Below are 13,506 nucleotides of genomic sequence, written 5' to 3'. Positions count from 1 at the left end.
ACAACGTATTTCTCTGAACGTATCCCCATGATTAAGGGATGCATGACTCTCCGTGGTTTCTGGAGTCATACCTGGGTTTGAATCCTGCCGCTGCCGTCTACTACATGTGAAATCTTAATCTTTCTAAGCTTCAAGGTCCTCAAATACCAAATGGAGATCAGAATATAATATTCTGTTATAGGGAGTAATAAAAGAGATAATAGCTGTAAAATACTTAGCAAATTACATAATACATAGTAAGTGCTTCAAAAATGTTACTCACTATGATTATTATTACTATTGTTATCTTAAGCATAGAAGAGCCACTAAAATGGTGAGGAAGTCTGGAAATCATTTTATACTGGGGAATAGTCCAAAGCACTGAATCCTAGAAAAAAGAAAACAAAGGGTCAACATAACTGTCTTCAAATTCTGAAGGACTATGTGTAAAAGAAGCAGAAGGCTTGTTCCTTTTTGTTCTAGAGGACAGGGATAGCCAGTAGGTAGAAATTGTAGGGAGGCAGATTTTTTTTTAAATAAGATATAATTCACATACTACTAAATCACCCTTTTAAAATGTATAATTCAGTGGTTTTTAGTATAGTCACAGATATATGTAACCAATCATTATTTAATTTCAAAGCATTTTCATTACCCCCCCAAAGAAACTCTCTACTCCTTAGTAGTCATTCTCCATTTCTCCCTCTCCCCAGCCCCTGGAAACACTAATCTATTTTCTATCTCTATGGATATGCCTCTTCTAGATATTTTATATAAATGAAATCATATATTATATGGCCTTTTGTGCCTAGCTTCTTTCACTTAGCATGATGTTTTCAAATTTTGTTTAGGTCGTAGCATGTAACAGAACTTCATTCCTTTTTATGGCCAAATTGTATTTCATTGTATGTGTCGATATAACACATTTTATTTATCCATTCATCAGCTTATGGACATTTGGGTTGTTTCCACTTTTTGGTTATTATGAATAATACTGCTACAAATAGTGTTTACAAATTTTTGTGTGGATTTATGTTTTCAGCTATCTTGGGTATATGCCTAAGAGAGGAGGCAGAATTTTAAGACTTCAGAAAGAAAGAGTTTTCTGACAATGGGATCCACCTATACTGGAGATTGTTCTGTTGTTGAAGTAGTGAGCCAGTGATTTTATTTTAGTTAACAAATGTGTGGTGTTTACTATATGCTGGATACTGTTCTAAGTGCTTTACAATTGTTTAAAAATTCTGTGAGATAGGCACTATTATTAAATCCATCTTACAACAGAGAAGTTTACTAGCTCGCCCAAGACCACACTCATCAAGTAAATGGTAGAGCTAGGATTGAAATCCAGGTGTTCTGGGTCTAGAGTCTATACTTTTAATAGCAGGAACAATAATAACCTCAAGAATTTCTTAAATTCTTACTATTTCTAGGCACCTTACTTAAATTCTGGTATTCAAGTAGAGGCTGGTGATCATCTTTTAGGGTTATTTTAGAAAGAATTATCTCATTGGATAGAAATTACCTTCGGGTCTCTTGATTTCCAAGAATGGATGGAAGTGGGGAAAAAGCCAGCAACAAGATGTCTGGCCTGAGGCTTTTAAGATGATCAGAATTTGTATCAAAAAGGAAACTGTGAATATGAATGATAAGTATTGTAGGAATTCAGTTAACAAGACTTGTCAGAACATGGTAATAAATTACATGTAACTGAAAAGGATTAACCAAAGTGACTTTTGAGATTGTAGATGGAAACCTTAGAAAAATGGAGGAATTAAAGTTTCATGGGAAAATGATGCCACTTTTCAAATGTGTAGTTTCAAGTATTGGCAGGGTATATTAGGGTAAGTAGATGACTTTTAGTAAACTGAACATTTGGAACTGGAGCTGTATTTTGAGAGTCAAATACATGAAGGTAGTTGCTTAAAACCAAATGAACAACAACAACAACAAATGCATATGAGAGAAAAGAGTAGTGCAGCCCAGACTTAAACAGTGGCCACTTAAAAGTGGCCATAATTGAGGGGGAAGAAGAAGAGGAATCAGCAATCTAGACTAAGAATTTACCGAGCTTTGAGATAGACAGAGGGAGTCATGGAAGCCAAATGTGAAAAAATTAAATCGGTGGAAGACATGGTCAGCAATACTGCCTATAGGAGAGAGAATTTCCTTATGAAATCTCAGATGAGACCACTGAACTTGACAAGGGGAAGGTCATTGCTCTTAGAACATAGTTTCTGGGCAATAATTAGAATGAAATTTTTGTTGCGAAGGGACAAGTAAGAAGTAGATGGAAAAGAAAGGGAAAATACCTGTGAAATTAGGCTATAGTTATAGAAGTTTGGTTTTGAAGGAAGAAGAGTTTGGAAAGGGAAATGGGGCTTAGTGAAAAATGTTAGTTAAAAGAGCCTTGTACATGTTTTAAGGTAAACAAATAGGCTGATGTCTAGCCCTCTAGAACATCTTAAATAAGAAGTTACATCTTTATTATTCTACCAACAGTAGGTCTAGTTTCACATAAGTATAAGATGTGGTTCTGTACATGGACTTGAGGAGAGTGAATCAGTTATACGTCTTATCCAAGTATTATCTCACTTAGAATGAAACCCTAAATCCTTCTTTACAGTGGCCAAAAGGCCTTTCATGATCTGCCTCCCAGTAACAGCTCTCATGTATTTTCAGCTACTCTGTTTCTTAATCCCTTTGGCAGAACCACAGAGGTCTCCTTGTTATTCCTCAAACTGCCAAGACTGGTCCCTGTTTGGGGTCCTTTGCATTTGCTGTTCCCTCTGCCTTGAACACGCTTCCCCTAGATGGCTGTATGGCTAGTCCCTCACTTCATTCAGGTCGGGACTCAAATGTGCCTCCTCAGTGAGGCCTTCTCTGATTTTCCTATTTAAAACCGAAATACCTCACTTTACCCCCTACTGTCACCAATTCCTTCCCTTCCTATCCCCCTTTTCTGTTTTACTTATTTATTTTTTGCATAGAACTTAACTCCACCTAACAAATTATTTGTTTTACTTATTAATTTTGTTTTGTCTTCTCCTATTAGAATTTAAACTCCACGAATTCAAGGATTGAAATCCAGACCTGGCACATAATAGGCACTTGCTAAATGTTTGTTGCATGAATGAATGAGTGTAATATTCCGTGTGGAAACTGATTTGAGAACATTCTTCTTCATCATCATCATCATCATCATTAATAAGCATATTGGATGCTATTTATAGAATTAGGTTTCATATATTCTCTTACTCAGGAGTTGGCAAACTTTTTCTCTATAGCACCAGATAGTAAATATTTTTGTGGGCCGTATAGTCTCATCTCAACTACTCAACCCTGTTATTGTAATGCAAAAGTAGTCATAGACAATCCATAAATGAATGAGTGTGGCTGTGTTCCAATAAGGCTTTGTTTATGGACACAGAAATTTGACTTTTACGTAATTTTTAAATGTCACAAAATATTATGCTGCTTTTGATTTTTTTCCCCAACCATTTAAAAACGTAAAAACCATTCTGAGCTCACGGGCCATACAAAAACAGTGGGCCAGAGTAGGCCTGCAAGCTATGGTTTGCCAGCCTCTACTTTTACTAGTTTCTTCAATATATCTTAGTTGAAACTTATTTTTCCATACTTGATAGAGAGCGATGAAGTAGATTAAACCCTAGTAGCAGATAATTCAGGAATACTTTTGTTTGGCTCTGGAATCTTTCATATTGTTTCATTTTTGTTTTCCTGGGAAACTTATGTTTTCATTACATGTTTATGATGCTAATATTTAAATGAGTTTACATTCTCTGAGCAGAATGCCACATGATAGTGTTGGGGAGGTGGTGGTGGTGTAATAGTCCAGGAGCAAAGCTGGGCAAAGCCCACCCAAGTTTACAAGTTTGCTATTATTTACAAGGTGACTAGTTCCCGTATGGGAGAACTGAGAGTTGTCAGCCAGGCTTAATGCCCAGAAGACTGTCACTGTGAATGAGAATTGTGTTGTAGTTTTTAACATCATCCATAACAGATTTCTTGAATAAGTTGCAAATGCTTTTAATAATATAGCTCAAGGTTAATTTTAGCTATGCTACATTGGCAGTTTTTGTTCCTCTCCTTAAAAAAAATCAGCAAATAACCTATTCTATTATCAAATCAAGCTGTGATTTGAATAAAGCATCGTAGTTTCCTCAGTAAGTACAAAGAAAGAAAAACATTTTTCATTTGCAAAACTTTTTAATATTTATAATGTTTTGCATGTATTTGTTTTTGTTCAGTTCTTACAACAATCCCATGATGGAGGTAACCTTATTAGCTATTTAAAATGTGAGACAACTAATAGTCAGTGAGGTTAAGTAACTTGTCCAAGGTCACAGCATCAGGGCTCCAAACAGGCCGTCTGACCATATGAGGTGCAGACTCCTTGCTGGAAACTTCAGCCAGTCTTTGGTTTCAGTGCTGTGCACTCTCCTCCCTGCCTTTCAGTCTCTTGCTTTACCCGCTCATGAAGATGCTCAAAGCTGTAGCTGCTCCTGACTCTGCCATGTTTTTTTTTTTTTTTAATTAATTAATTAATTTTTTTTTGTGTGAGGAAGATCAGGCCTGAGCTAACATCCATACCAATCCTCCTCTTTTTGCTGAGGAAGACCGGCCCTGAGATAACATCTATTGCCAATCCTCCTCCTTTTTTTCCCTTTTTCTCCCCAAAGCCCCAGTAGATAGTTGTATGTTATAGTTGCACATACTTCTAGTTGCTGTGTGTGGGACACCGCCTCAGCATGGCCGGACAAGCGGTGCATCCCCCGGGATCTAAACCCGGGCCTCCAGTAGCGGAGTGCACGCACTTAACCGCTAAGCCACAGGGCCGGCCCCGTCTGCCATGTTGACTGTACACAGCTCTGGGAAGGGGTGAGGAGGCAATGGCCAATTACATCACTACCACTGTAGCTACTTACCGGCTCTATTTCCCCATCCAGCCATTTTAGCTACTGCATAATTCTTCTGGGCATGTTCAGCCTTAGTTCCCTAACATCTGGGCCTTCTTCTTTGCTCAATAACTATGACCTCTAAAGACCTCACGTTGCCAACCAATGGCTAGTGAAACGTCTTGGATCTGATTGGCAAAGACAGGAAGGAGTAAAACAGTGCTTCAAGTCTGGGTGATTGGGAGAATCAGGACACAATTGGGAGTAGGAAGACATGATAGGAGCTGGTTTGGAGGGGGAAGATTTAGAGTTTGGTTTAAATGTGTCACTTTTGAGGTAATGGTGGAACGAACAGCCTTCTAGATTTAGTTTTCTGTCCTTCAAAAAGTCAAATGGAGAAATTGACTGAACCAGTTATCTGGGGTGACAGCCAAATGGCAAAATTTATAGTTAGAATCAAAGTCTTTGTGTTCCTTTTAAATGCTTCTTAGAGGTCCCATTTAAACAACCTCCTCATTATGAAAATGGAGACTTTCCATGACTTTTTTATGCTGTTTAGAGAAAATTTTCGTAAATATTACACACAATTTGGGATGGTTGTGCATCTTATGAATCAATGGGTGGTATATGAAAAGATTCCTCAACACAGCATGTGGAAAATGTTATAGAATGTTATTCTTGAATTTTCCCTTCTTCACTTTGGTGTTTATATGGTACTTTAGATATTTGTTATGCTATTTAAATTATATTTGGTGCTTTTTTATTTGGTTAAAAAGCTGCCTGCTACTTCTATGTTAACAGATTTAAGTTAAAAAAAGCCCCTTCGAACCCTTCTCCATTCCTGTACCTTCTTTTTCTTTCTCTATCACAGTCTCGACCTGTTGAACAGAACCCAGAAATCTATGTATAGGTCAATTGATGTCTCATTGGAAACAAGAAAAGAAAAACTTACTATTTCTCAATGCTTACTTGAGAGAAAACACATGATTTTTATGTATTTTAAATTGGAGAGGATAAGAAGGTCAGCCCGTGGATTATCAGGTGACCGTCTTGATCCTATCAAGTGGCTTAGTTAAAATGAGAAAGTTAATGAATTTAAACAGACAGGAATCAATAATGCTTCACAGAAAGGTGCTGTTACCCTGTATCAGCCTGCACTTACATGAAAAAAGCTAGGATTGTATTTTGCCTTTGAATAAGGGTCATGCTGACTGGCTATGACAGACCATGCTGGGTCACCCACCTGGTATTCTGTCCCCTGCCAAGACTCAAGACTCTAAAGGACATGGGAGTGTGTAGTTAAGTTCTCCAAGCACTTCTTCTCTTAAAGTGAGACAGTTGTACAAGTCGTACCTTCAGGTCTCTCAATTCACAGTCTAGTGTTTTCTTGAATGGACTGCATTATCTTGTAAGTTTTTGGACTTACAAGAAGTCAAGTGTTTTCATGGACTCTTCTCTTATTCACACAGATGTCAAGAGGGCTTCTTGGGAGAATATTGTCAACATCGAGACCCCTGTGAGAAGAACCGCTGCCAGAATGGTGGGACATGTGTGGCCCAGGCCATGTTGGGGAAAGCCACGTGCCGTTGTGCCTTAGGGTTCACAGGCGAGGACTGCCAGTACTCGACCACTCACCCCTGCTTTGTGTCTCACCCCTGCCTGAATGGAGGTACCTGCCATGTGCTTAGCCGAGATGCCTATGAGTGCACCTGCCAAGTCGGTTTTACAGGTAACAAATGAGACTCAGGCCCATACTTTTCTATTTTCAGCAGGTACCTTTATTTAGCATCTTTCAGATCTTGGCATCTGGCTCTTAAGAGTTCCCCAACTCTGGTTCATATTTAACGTTATGATAAGGAACTGGAACGTTCCAGACAACTACCCTTAACTTCCTTTTGAGAGTTTTAAGAGGAGAGAAAGAGAAAGAAAAAGTCAAATACTTCTGAGTATTTGACTACCTAAAGTATATATATCAGGATTGGGGATCAGAATTATTTCACTTTTACCAGAAGAAAAGCTGTTTGTGCTATTGATAACTTATTCCTTGAAATCTCATCTCCCTAGACATTCAAGGCACTGGCTTTTCTGGTTTTCTGAATTCTGATTTTTCCTCTTGCTTCTTCATTGCCTTGTTCTCATCCATTAAATTTTTGTATTCCTTCGAACTCTGTTTTGAGTCCTCTTTTGAGCCACATCACAGCCTTCCTAGGGAATCTCACTATCTCCCAATTGTTTCAACTGTCATTATCCTCATCAGTTGCTGATGACTCTCATAGTTATCCTTTTCACTCCACCCCAACCCTGACATTCAGGCTCATATTTCTAACTATGCATTGCATGTTATCCTTGGAAATTCAAGAGGTACCTCAAACTCAACGTGTTGATATAAATAGGTGGTGCCAATGTACACTCCAAATACTCCACACTAGAAACTCCCTCTCCCTTGTCCTTACCCCACTTAGACTCAGTCACCCAACCCAGCCTATGAATTACCTCTCACCTGTCTACTCCTCTCTATTTCCTCTCCTACTCTGTAGTTGAGGTCCATGTCATCTCTCACCTGGATTCCTGTAGTCGTTTCCTAGCTGGTTTCCTTGCTTTTACTTTCCCCCTGTCTTGTTCACTTGTCACATTGCCACATCTTTACTTACAAATGCAAATCTTCTCACAAATTCACCAGCTTACAGTGCCTGATGACTTTTCATCATCCATGGAATAAACTGCAAACTCTTCTACATGGCTTCCATGGCCCTTCACAGTCTAGGCCTTCCATCTTTTTATGGCCTTGCCTCCTCACCGGCATCTAGCTCTATTCATGCCAATGTTCTCATCACTTCCTGAAAATGTCGTCTTTCTTACTGCCTCCATGCTGTTGCACACCCCTCTGCCTAGAATGCCTTTTTCTACAACTAGTAATTGCCTAATATTATTTAAAACTCTGTCTTACTGACTCTTTCATGATTCCTTTAGGCAGTTAGTCTCTATGTTCTGTTATTTTATGTGTCACTTTTTATTGTAATTAATTTTTTACATGTCTCTCATCTGACTAGATTATGGGTTCTTCAGAGGTGGATGTGAGCTTTATTCAAAATGAACCATAAATGTTTATTAAGTTACATGAGAAAAGGAGAACCATTCACCATTTTGTCCCTGACCACACCAACAATTCTGTAGATCTAATAAGCAAAAAATGAAAAACATAGTCATAGAACTAGACTAGTTTGGAATGCTTGTTCTACTGATGTTTCCCTAAAAGGTATTGGTAGGCATGGAGGATAGTTAGGGTGATCCATTATCTCCATCATGACTATGACAGCATTGATGCTGTGAGTCATTGAAGAGATGTGGTGGTGAAGAGAATAATTTTTTCCTGATTGTCAGTTTTGAGTTGTTTTGCTCCACAAGGCAAAGGAGAGGGCATAGCCATTTAAAACATTTTAATCTTGATTAGTGGAAATGGCAGTAATGCTTTCTTCATAATTAAAATGTTACTCTGAAATGATCCCCAAATTAAAACTTCTTCGTTTGCCTTTAAAAAGATCTCTTTTTGGTGTTCTGATCATCTTTATACATCTGCCACTTTTGTCTGTCACTTTAGCAATCACCACAGGTCAAGTTTACCCGTTTGGTTTTACGATAGCCCATTACCCTGCCTAGTCAGATCATATTAGCTTATCTCTACTCATAGATGAAGAAACAGAGGTAGCAAGTTAGTGCCTATGTATATTAGTGCCTATGTAACATATATGGAAAACCAAGTTCAAGGACCTTTCTGTTTCAGTTGTAGACAAACACTCTGACACACACGGTTGCCAGAAGTAAGCATTTTTGTCTCTTCTCCACTGTAGGTAAGTACCTCTCAGTGGGATGAAGAGAAAATAGGAAGAAAAATTGCAGTTCCTTGATTTTCTCTCTGCTTAGCTCCCTGAGATATATGTGCTGTGCCCAAATTTTTATTGCACCTTTCCCATTTGATTTGATATTCCTTAATAGGCAGAGAGCACTTCTGTGTGCTCGTATGTCACCTCATTGTCCCTTTTAGAAAAGCTATCATAGCTCTCATTTGCTTTTCTGTGGGGGTCAAAGATCTGGATGTTTACCTAGACAACCATATAGAGTATTAATAAATTCAGTGAGTTTTCATATCTTTAGTTTAAAAAAAGCTGAGGCTAATGAAAACAGAAAGCCACATGAATACCAAATATACTAGTAGCATGGTAGTATTTTTTTTCTCTGTCTCTCTCTACCTAAAGAATCTGCTTTGCTTCCGTGGAGTCATGCCTTAGGATCCAGCAAGTCAGAGTCTTCCTGCTTCTGCTGGTACTTTCCTTCCTGAGAGGGTCCACAAGAGATACCTTTTTAGACCTTTATTCTCACAACAACTTCTAGTTCTTTTCATATATAAGGAGCCAGAGATTCTTCATCCTCTTCAAACACATCAAGCAATATTTATAGCAAGAGCACAATTAATAAAATGTTTCCCAGAATTTGGATGCATGTATGTTGTGTTTAAAGGAAATAGAAGTAGTGTTGACTTGTTTCTATCATCTAAGAGGTCTTTTTAGTAACTAATAATATATTGTAGAAAATATCAATACGTTTTATTCATTCAGCAGACATGATTTGAGAGCCTGCTACAAGGATCCAGCCCCTGCCAGTGTGGCAGGTGGTATAATAGAAGGAAACAGCAAGCTTGGGATGCGTGTATGCATGTGCAGGTGTGTGTGTGTGTTTGTGAGTGTGTGTGTGTGTGTGAGAAAGAGAGATTTGGGGAGTTGAGGGAGGCATTAAGGATGACTTTAGTCGTAGTGATTTATGAGTAGAGTTGTCAAGATAAGTGGGAGTCACTAGGTAAAGAAAAAGGAAGATGGCATTCCAAACAGAAAAGCAGCTTATGCAAAGACAAGGAAGTGTGAGAGAGTAGATGGACCCAGACCCTTCCTTGTTGCAGGGACTGATGGAATCCTGCAGGACTGGGCTTCATGTGACTAGCCTTCCGTCGTCTCCATGTGCTCCATTGGCTCTTTGTGTCTTGGCTGAGGGCCCTGGAGAGTACCTGTGTCAGATGATCTTGAGGAGGCTGATTTGCGCTTCCTGTAAATTTCAACGAGTTTAGGGATTCTCCATGCAAGAGCTCCCTGATGTCACCTGTTGGGTGGAAGATGTGCGGTGTTGAGGATGGTGATAACTCCCATTTCTGTGGGCAGTACTGAGTTCTGTTATCCTTCCTGTAGGTAAGCTGTGCCAGTGGACTGATGCCTGCCTGTCTCATCCCTGTGCAAATGGAAGTACTTGTACCACTGTGGCCAACCAGTTCTCCTGCAAATGCCTTGCAGGCTTCACAGGGCAGAAGTGTGAGACTGATGTCAATGAGTGTGAAATCCCAGGACAATGCCAGCATGGTGGCACCTGCCTCAACCTGCCGGGTTCCTATCAGTGCCAGTGCCCCCAGGGCTTCACAGGCCAGCACTGTGACAGCCCCTATGTGCCCTGCGCGCCCTCCCCCTGTGTCAATGGAGGCACCTGCCGGCAGACTGGTGACTTCACTTTTGAGTGCAACTGCCTTCCAGGTAAGGAGTCCCCCTAGTGTCCTGGGATTGAGGGATGCACATGCAGCACAGAAAGAAGGTGGTAGGTGTGGCTCAGTTGCTCCTTTAGGAAGTAGCCTTCCCAGCAGGGAAAAGGGGAAGTGAGAATTTTTTGTGAGGTGGGTTACTGGGGAGGGAGGAGTTTTATGGGCCCAATGTGGTCCATAAACTGAGCAGGGGGTAATTGAACATGTCAGGGTTTATGATGATGAGTAGCTAGGAAATTGTTTATTGTTCTTTTGGTGAACAGTGAGAAATAAGAGAAACAGCTCTGGGAAAGGGATAGACAAGTCTATGGCATGGAAAGGAACACAGTGAGAATTAGACATAGAAAAATATGTATGTGTGATTAATAAAGTGCTTTAATTGACAGTAATATTAGGTGACCAACTTTTATTTGCTTTCGCCTCTGATGGAGTAATAGATTATTTTCTTGTCTACCTAAATACACCCACCTACCCTTTTGTGATTTTCCCTGGGCTTCTGGCCCTGACAACGCTCTTCATGTACCTTCTCTGCCTTTGGGGTAACCCTGCCCTGACTTGAAGCTAGAGAATTTTGGAACTGGGGTTGGGGGTGGTCCTCTGTTAATTAATGAGCACTTAACCCGAAGATAGAAGCAAAGAGAGGATCAATGTATGGGAGCTTGGGGCCCGGCATTCCATAGAGATGGAGAAAGGAGCAAGCCTGGCCAATTCACTAAACTCCTTATAAAAATGATGAGGAGGTTGAAAACCAAGAATTTTGATTGGGAACAGAACACAAGCAGCTGGAGCAGATGAATTACTAAGCAACAAAGATTCTGTTTTTATACAAATATCCTTAGTACAAAAACAAAAGAAGGAAAACTGTATGGAGAGTAATGTGCTAAGTAAGCAGAACTGCCTCAAAAAGAAGTTGTTCTAGCTACTCGTTCAGAATGGGAATCTTGGATTCTGGTGTTGTGGATATGGTTCACGTATAATGAGGTTGTGTGTTTTATCTTTTGGAGATTAAAGGTGATATGTTGGTCCTTGGTATAAAGCCAAATAGCAATTTATTCATTTCATTCAGTAAAAATTAATTGACTGCCAGCTATGTTCTAGGCACCATGCTATGTGCTTGGGATACAGCAATACAAGACACTGCTATGTAATAGAAAACTTTATACCATTTAACTCTAAGTCACAAGAACAAGCTATTAATTGTATTGCTTTCGGTTTCTCTTTCAATGGAGAATAAATAATGCTATCATTTTAGACACTAAAATGTCTAAATTTAGACACTAAATTTTTATTGACATAATAATTACTGTCATCCACATTATCTTATAGAAAGAATAACTAGATGATATCTTCCTTCATTCCCATGTTTGTTTGCATTTTCAGGGTTAAAGAAGCAAATAGAAATGTAAACAATTTAATTTTACAAATATTCTAATAGCCTAATATTCTAATAGTCTAAGTGGCTAGTAATTGAGGTTAGTGTGATTTATTGTTGAAGGCTGACTGTGTTTTTCAGTTTCAAGAAAATTACTTTTAATAGTTGCCTAGAACAAGAGGTTGATTTGGCACCAAAATACTGACGGGAAGTTAGAGAAGTCAATAAAGGAAGTTTTTAGCAAGGAGAGAGTGATTATTCACTCCCATAGTCTCTGCATTGTTAGCCATTAGCCACGATAAGAACCTTAGGGAATTCTGAGAGTGTGTCCAGGAAAGGATCTGTCAAACCAGAATAGTATCTCCTTGAGAAAGGAAATAACCAGGGATTCCACAGCTGAGAGCCTGCCAGGGCTAGTGGGATGGAGTGAAGAGATCTTGGCTGTCTCTTATGCTCTGCTTGTAGTTTAAAGCAAGACGTTTATTTACTCCCTGATGAAGTGTGTGTGTGTGTTATGGATCGGGATGGGAGTGCGGGGGCGGGGAGACGATTTGGCGAAGAGAAAAGCAACATTTATTTAATGCCTTTTATGAGTCAGGCACTGTGCCAGCTACTTCTGCATCCATTAGCTCAATTACACAAAAACTTTGGAGATAGGTATTATTTTTTGAGTTTTCCCAGGTGAAGTAACTCAAGTTTGGAGACATGAAGTGATTTACCCAAAGTTGCACAGCTGACATGTGGTTAGGCTGAGTCCTGAAACCCAGGCAGGTTATTTCCAAAGCCTGTGCTTTATGCATCCTGCTGCATCACACTGCGCTGCTTGTCTGCCCCTGAAACGTGTGAAACTTTTTGTTAAATGCTTTGAGGTGTTTGGCTTAAAAAAAAAAGTAGGTTCATGTTATAAGAAAAAGGAGATACTTCTAATTATGATCAAATAGTATTTGTTACATATCAGCCTATGTATGGCATCATGCAGATATTTAAAAATAGTTAAGTAGACTAGTTCTTGCCTTTTGGGGTCCCATGATCTAAAACAGATGACATCACCTTGGACAATGTATAGAAGGAAATTAAAAAAGAATTCAAAACAATAGATGGTGCAGTAACACTATGAATCTATATGTATTTACACAATTTGTAACATTTTTATGCTCGTTGTTTTTATGTCCTAGCTGGAGTTTGGAAAGTATTAACTTTATTTCCACATAGGGGAATAGTGCCTGTTAGAAAAGTCCTAACTTTTTTTAGAAAGTCCTTTTCATAATGCAATACCATTCTCCTTGCTCCTCCCTCCATTGCCCTCCATGCTATTCAAGAGATTAAAATGTTATTTAACATAATAATCACTATCTCAATGTAAACAACTCTTATTTGAAGAGAATATTATTTCAGTTCTAAAAATGGGGAAACCAAATCAGCAGGAGGCAAAGTAGCTTGTTAAGCTATTGACAACTCTCAATGGCTGCTTCCCGCCACATTTCAAGTCTGTGCACTTTTACTTGAGGCCTGCCCTGATCACCCTATTTCAAATTGTAGCCATTCCCCTTCCCCCTTTAATTACTGGCCCTGGTCTACTTTTTCTTTTCTTTTTCTGTGACACTTATCATCTTCTTACTATATAATTTGTACTATGTAATTTACTTCATTATGTCTATTGT

General features: G+C 39.1%; 1 protein-coding gene across 1 annotated transcript in view; it reads left to right on the top strand.

Moving 5' to 3' along the window:
* The window catches only part of NOTCH2 (notch receptor 2), a 155,458-nt gene that overhangs the window by 58,740 nt on the left and 83,212 nt on the right, over positions 1-13,506 (top strand). The window contains exons 3-4 of the mRNA XM_058538926.1: positions 6,368-6,627; positions 10,133-10,468. Of these exons, the coding sequence (XP_058394909.1) occupies positions 6,368-6,627; positions 10,133-10,468 (596 nt within the window). The remainder of the gene's footprint in view (positions 1-6,367; positions 6,628-10,132; positions 10,469-13,506) is intronic.

The sequence above is a fragment of the Diceros bicornis genome, chromosome 4, assembly GCF_020826845.1.
Source record: "Diceros bicornis minor isolate mBicDic1 chromosome 4, mDicBic1.mat.cur, whole genome shotgun sequence".
Taxonomy (NCBI): Eukaryota; Metazoa; Chordata; class Mammalia; order Perissodactyla; family Rhinocerotidae; genus Diceros; species Diceros bicornis.
This window is presented reverse-complemented; position numbering and strand designations above follow the sequence as displayed.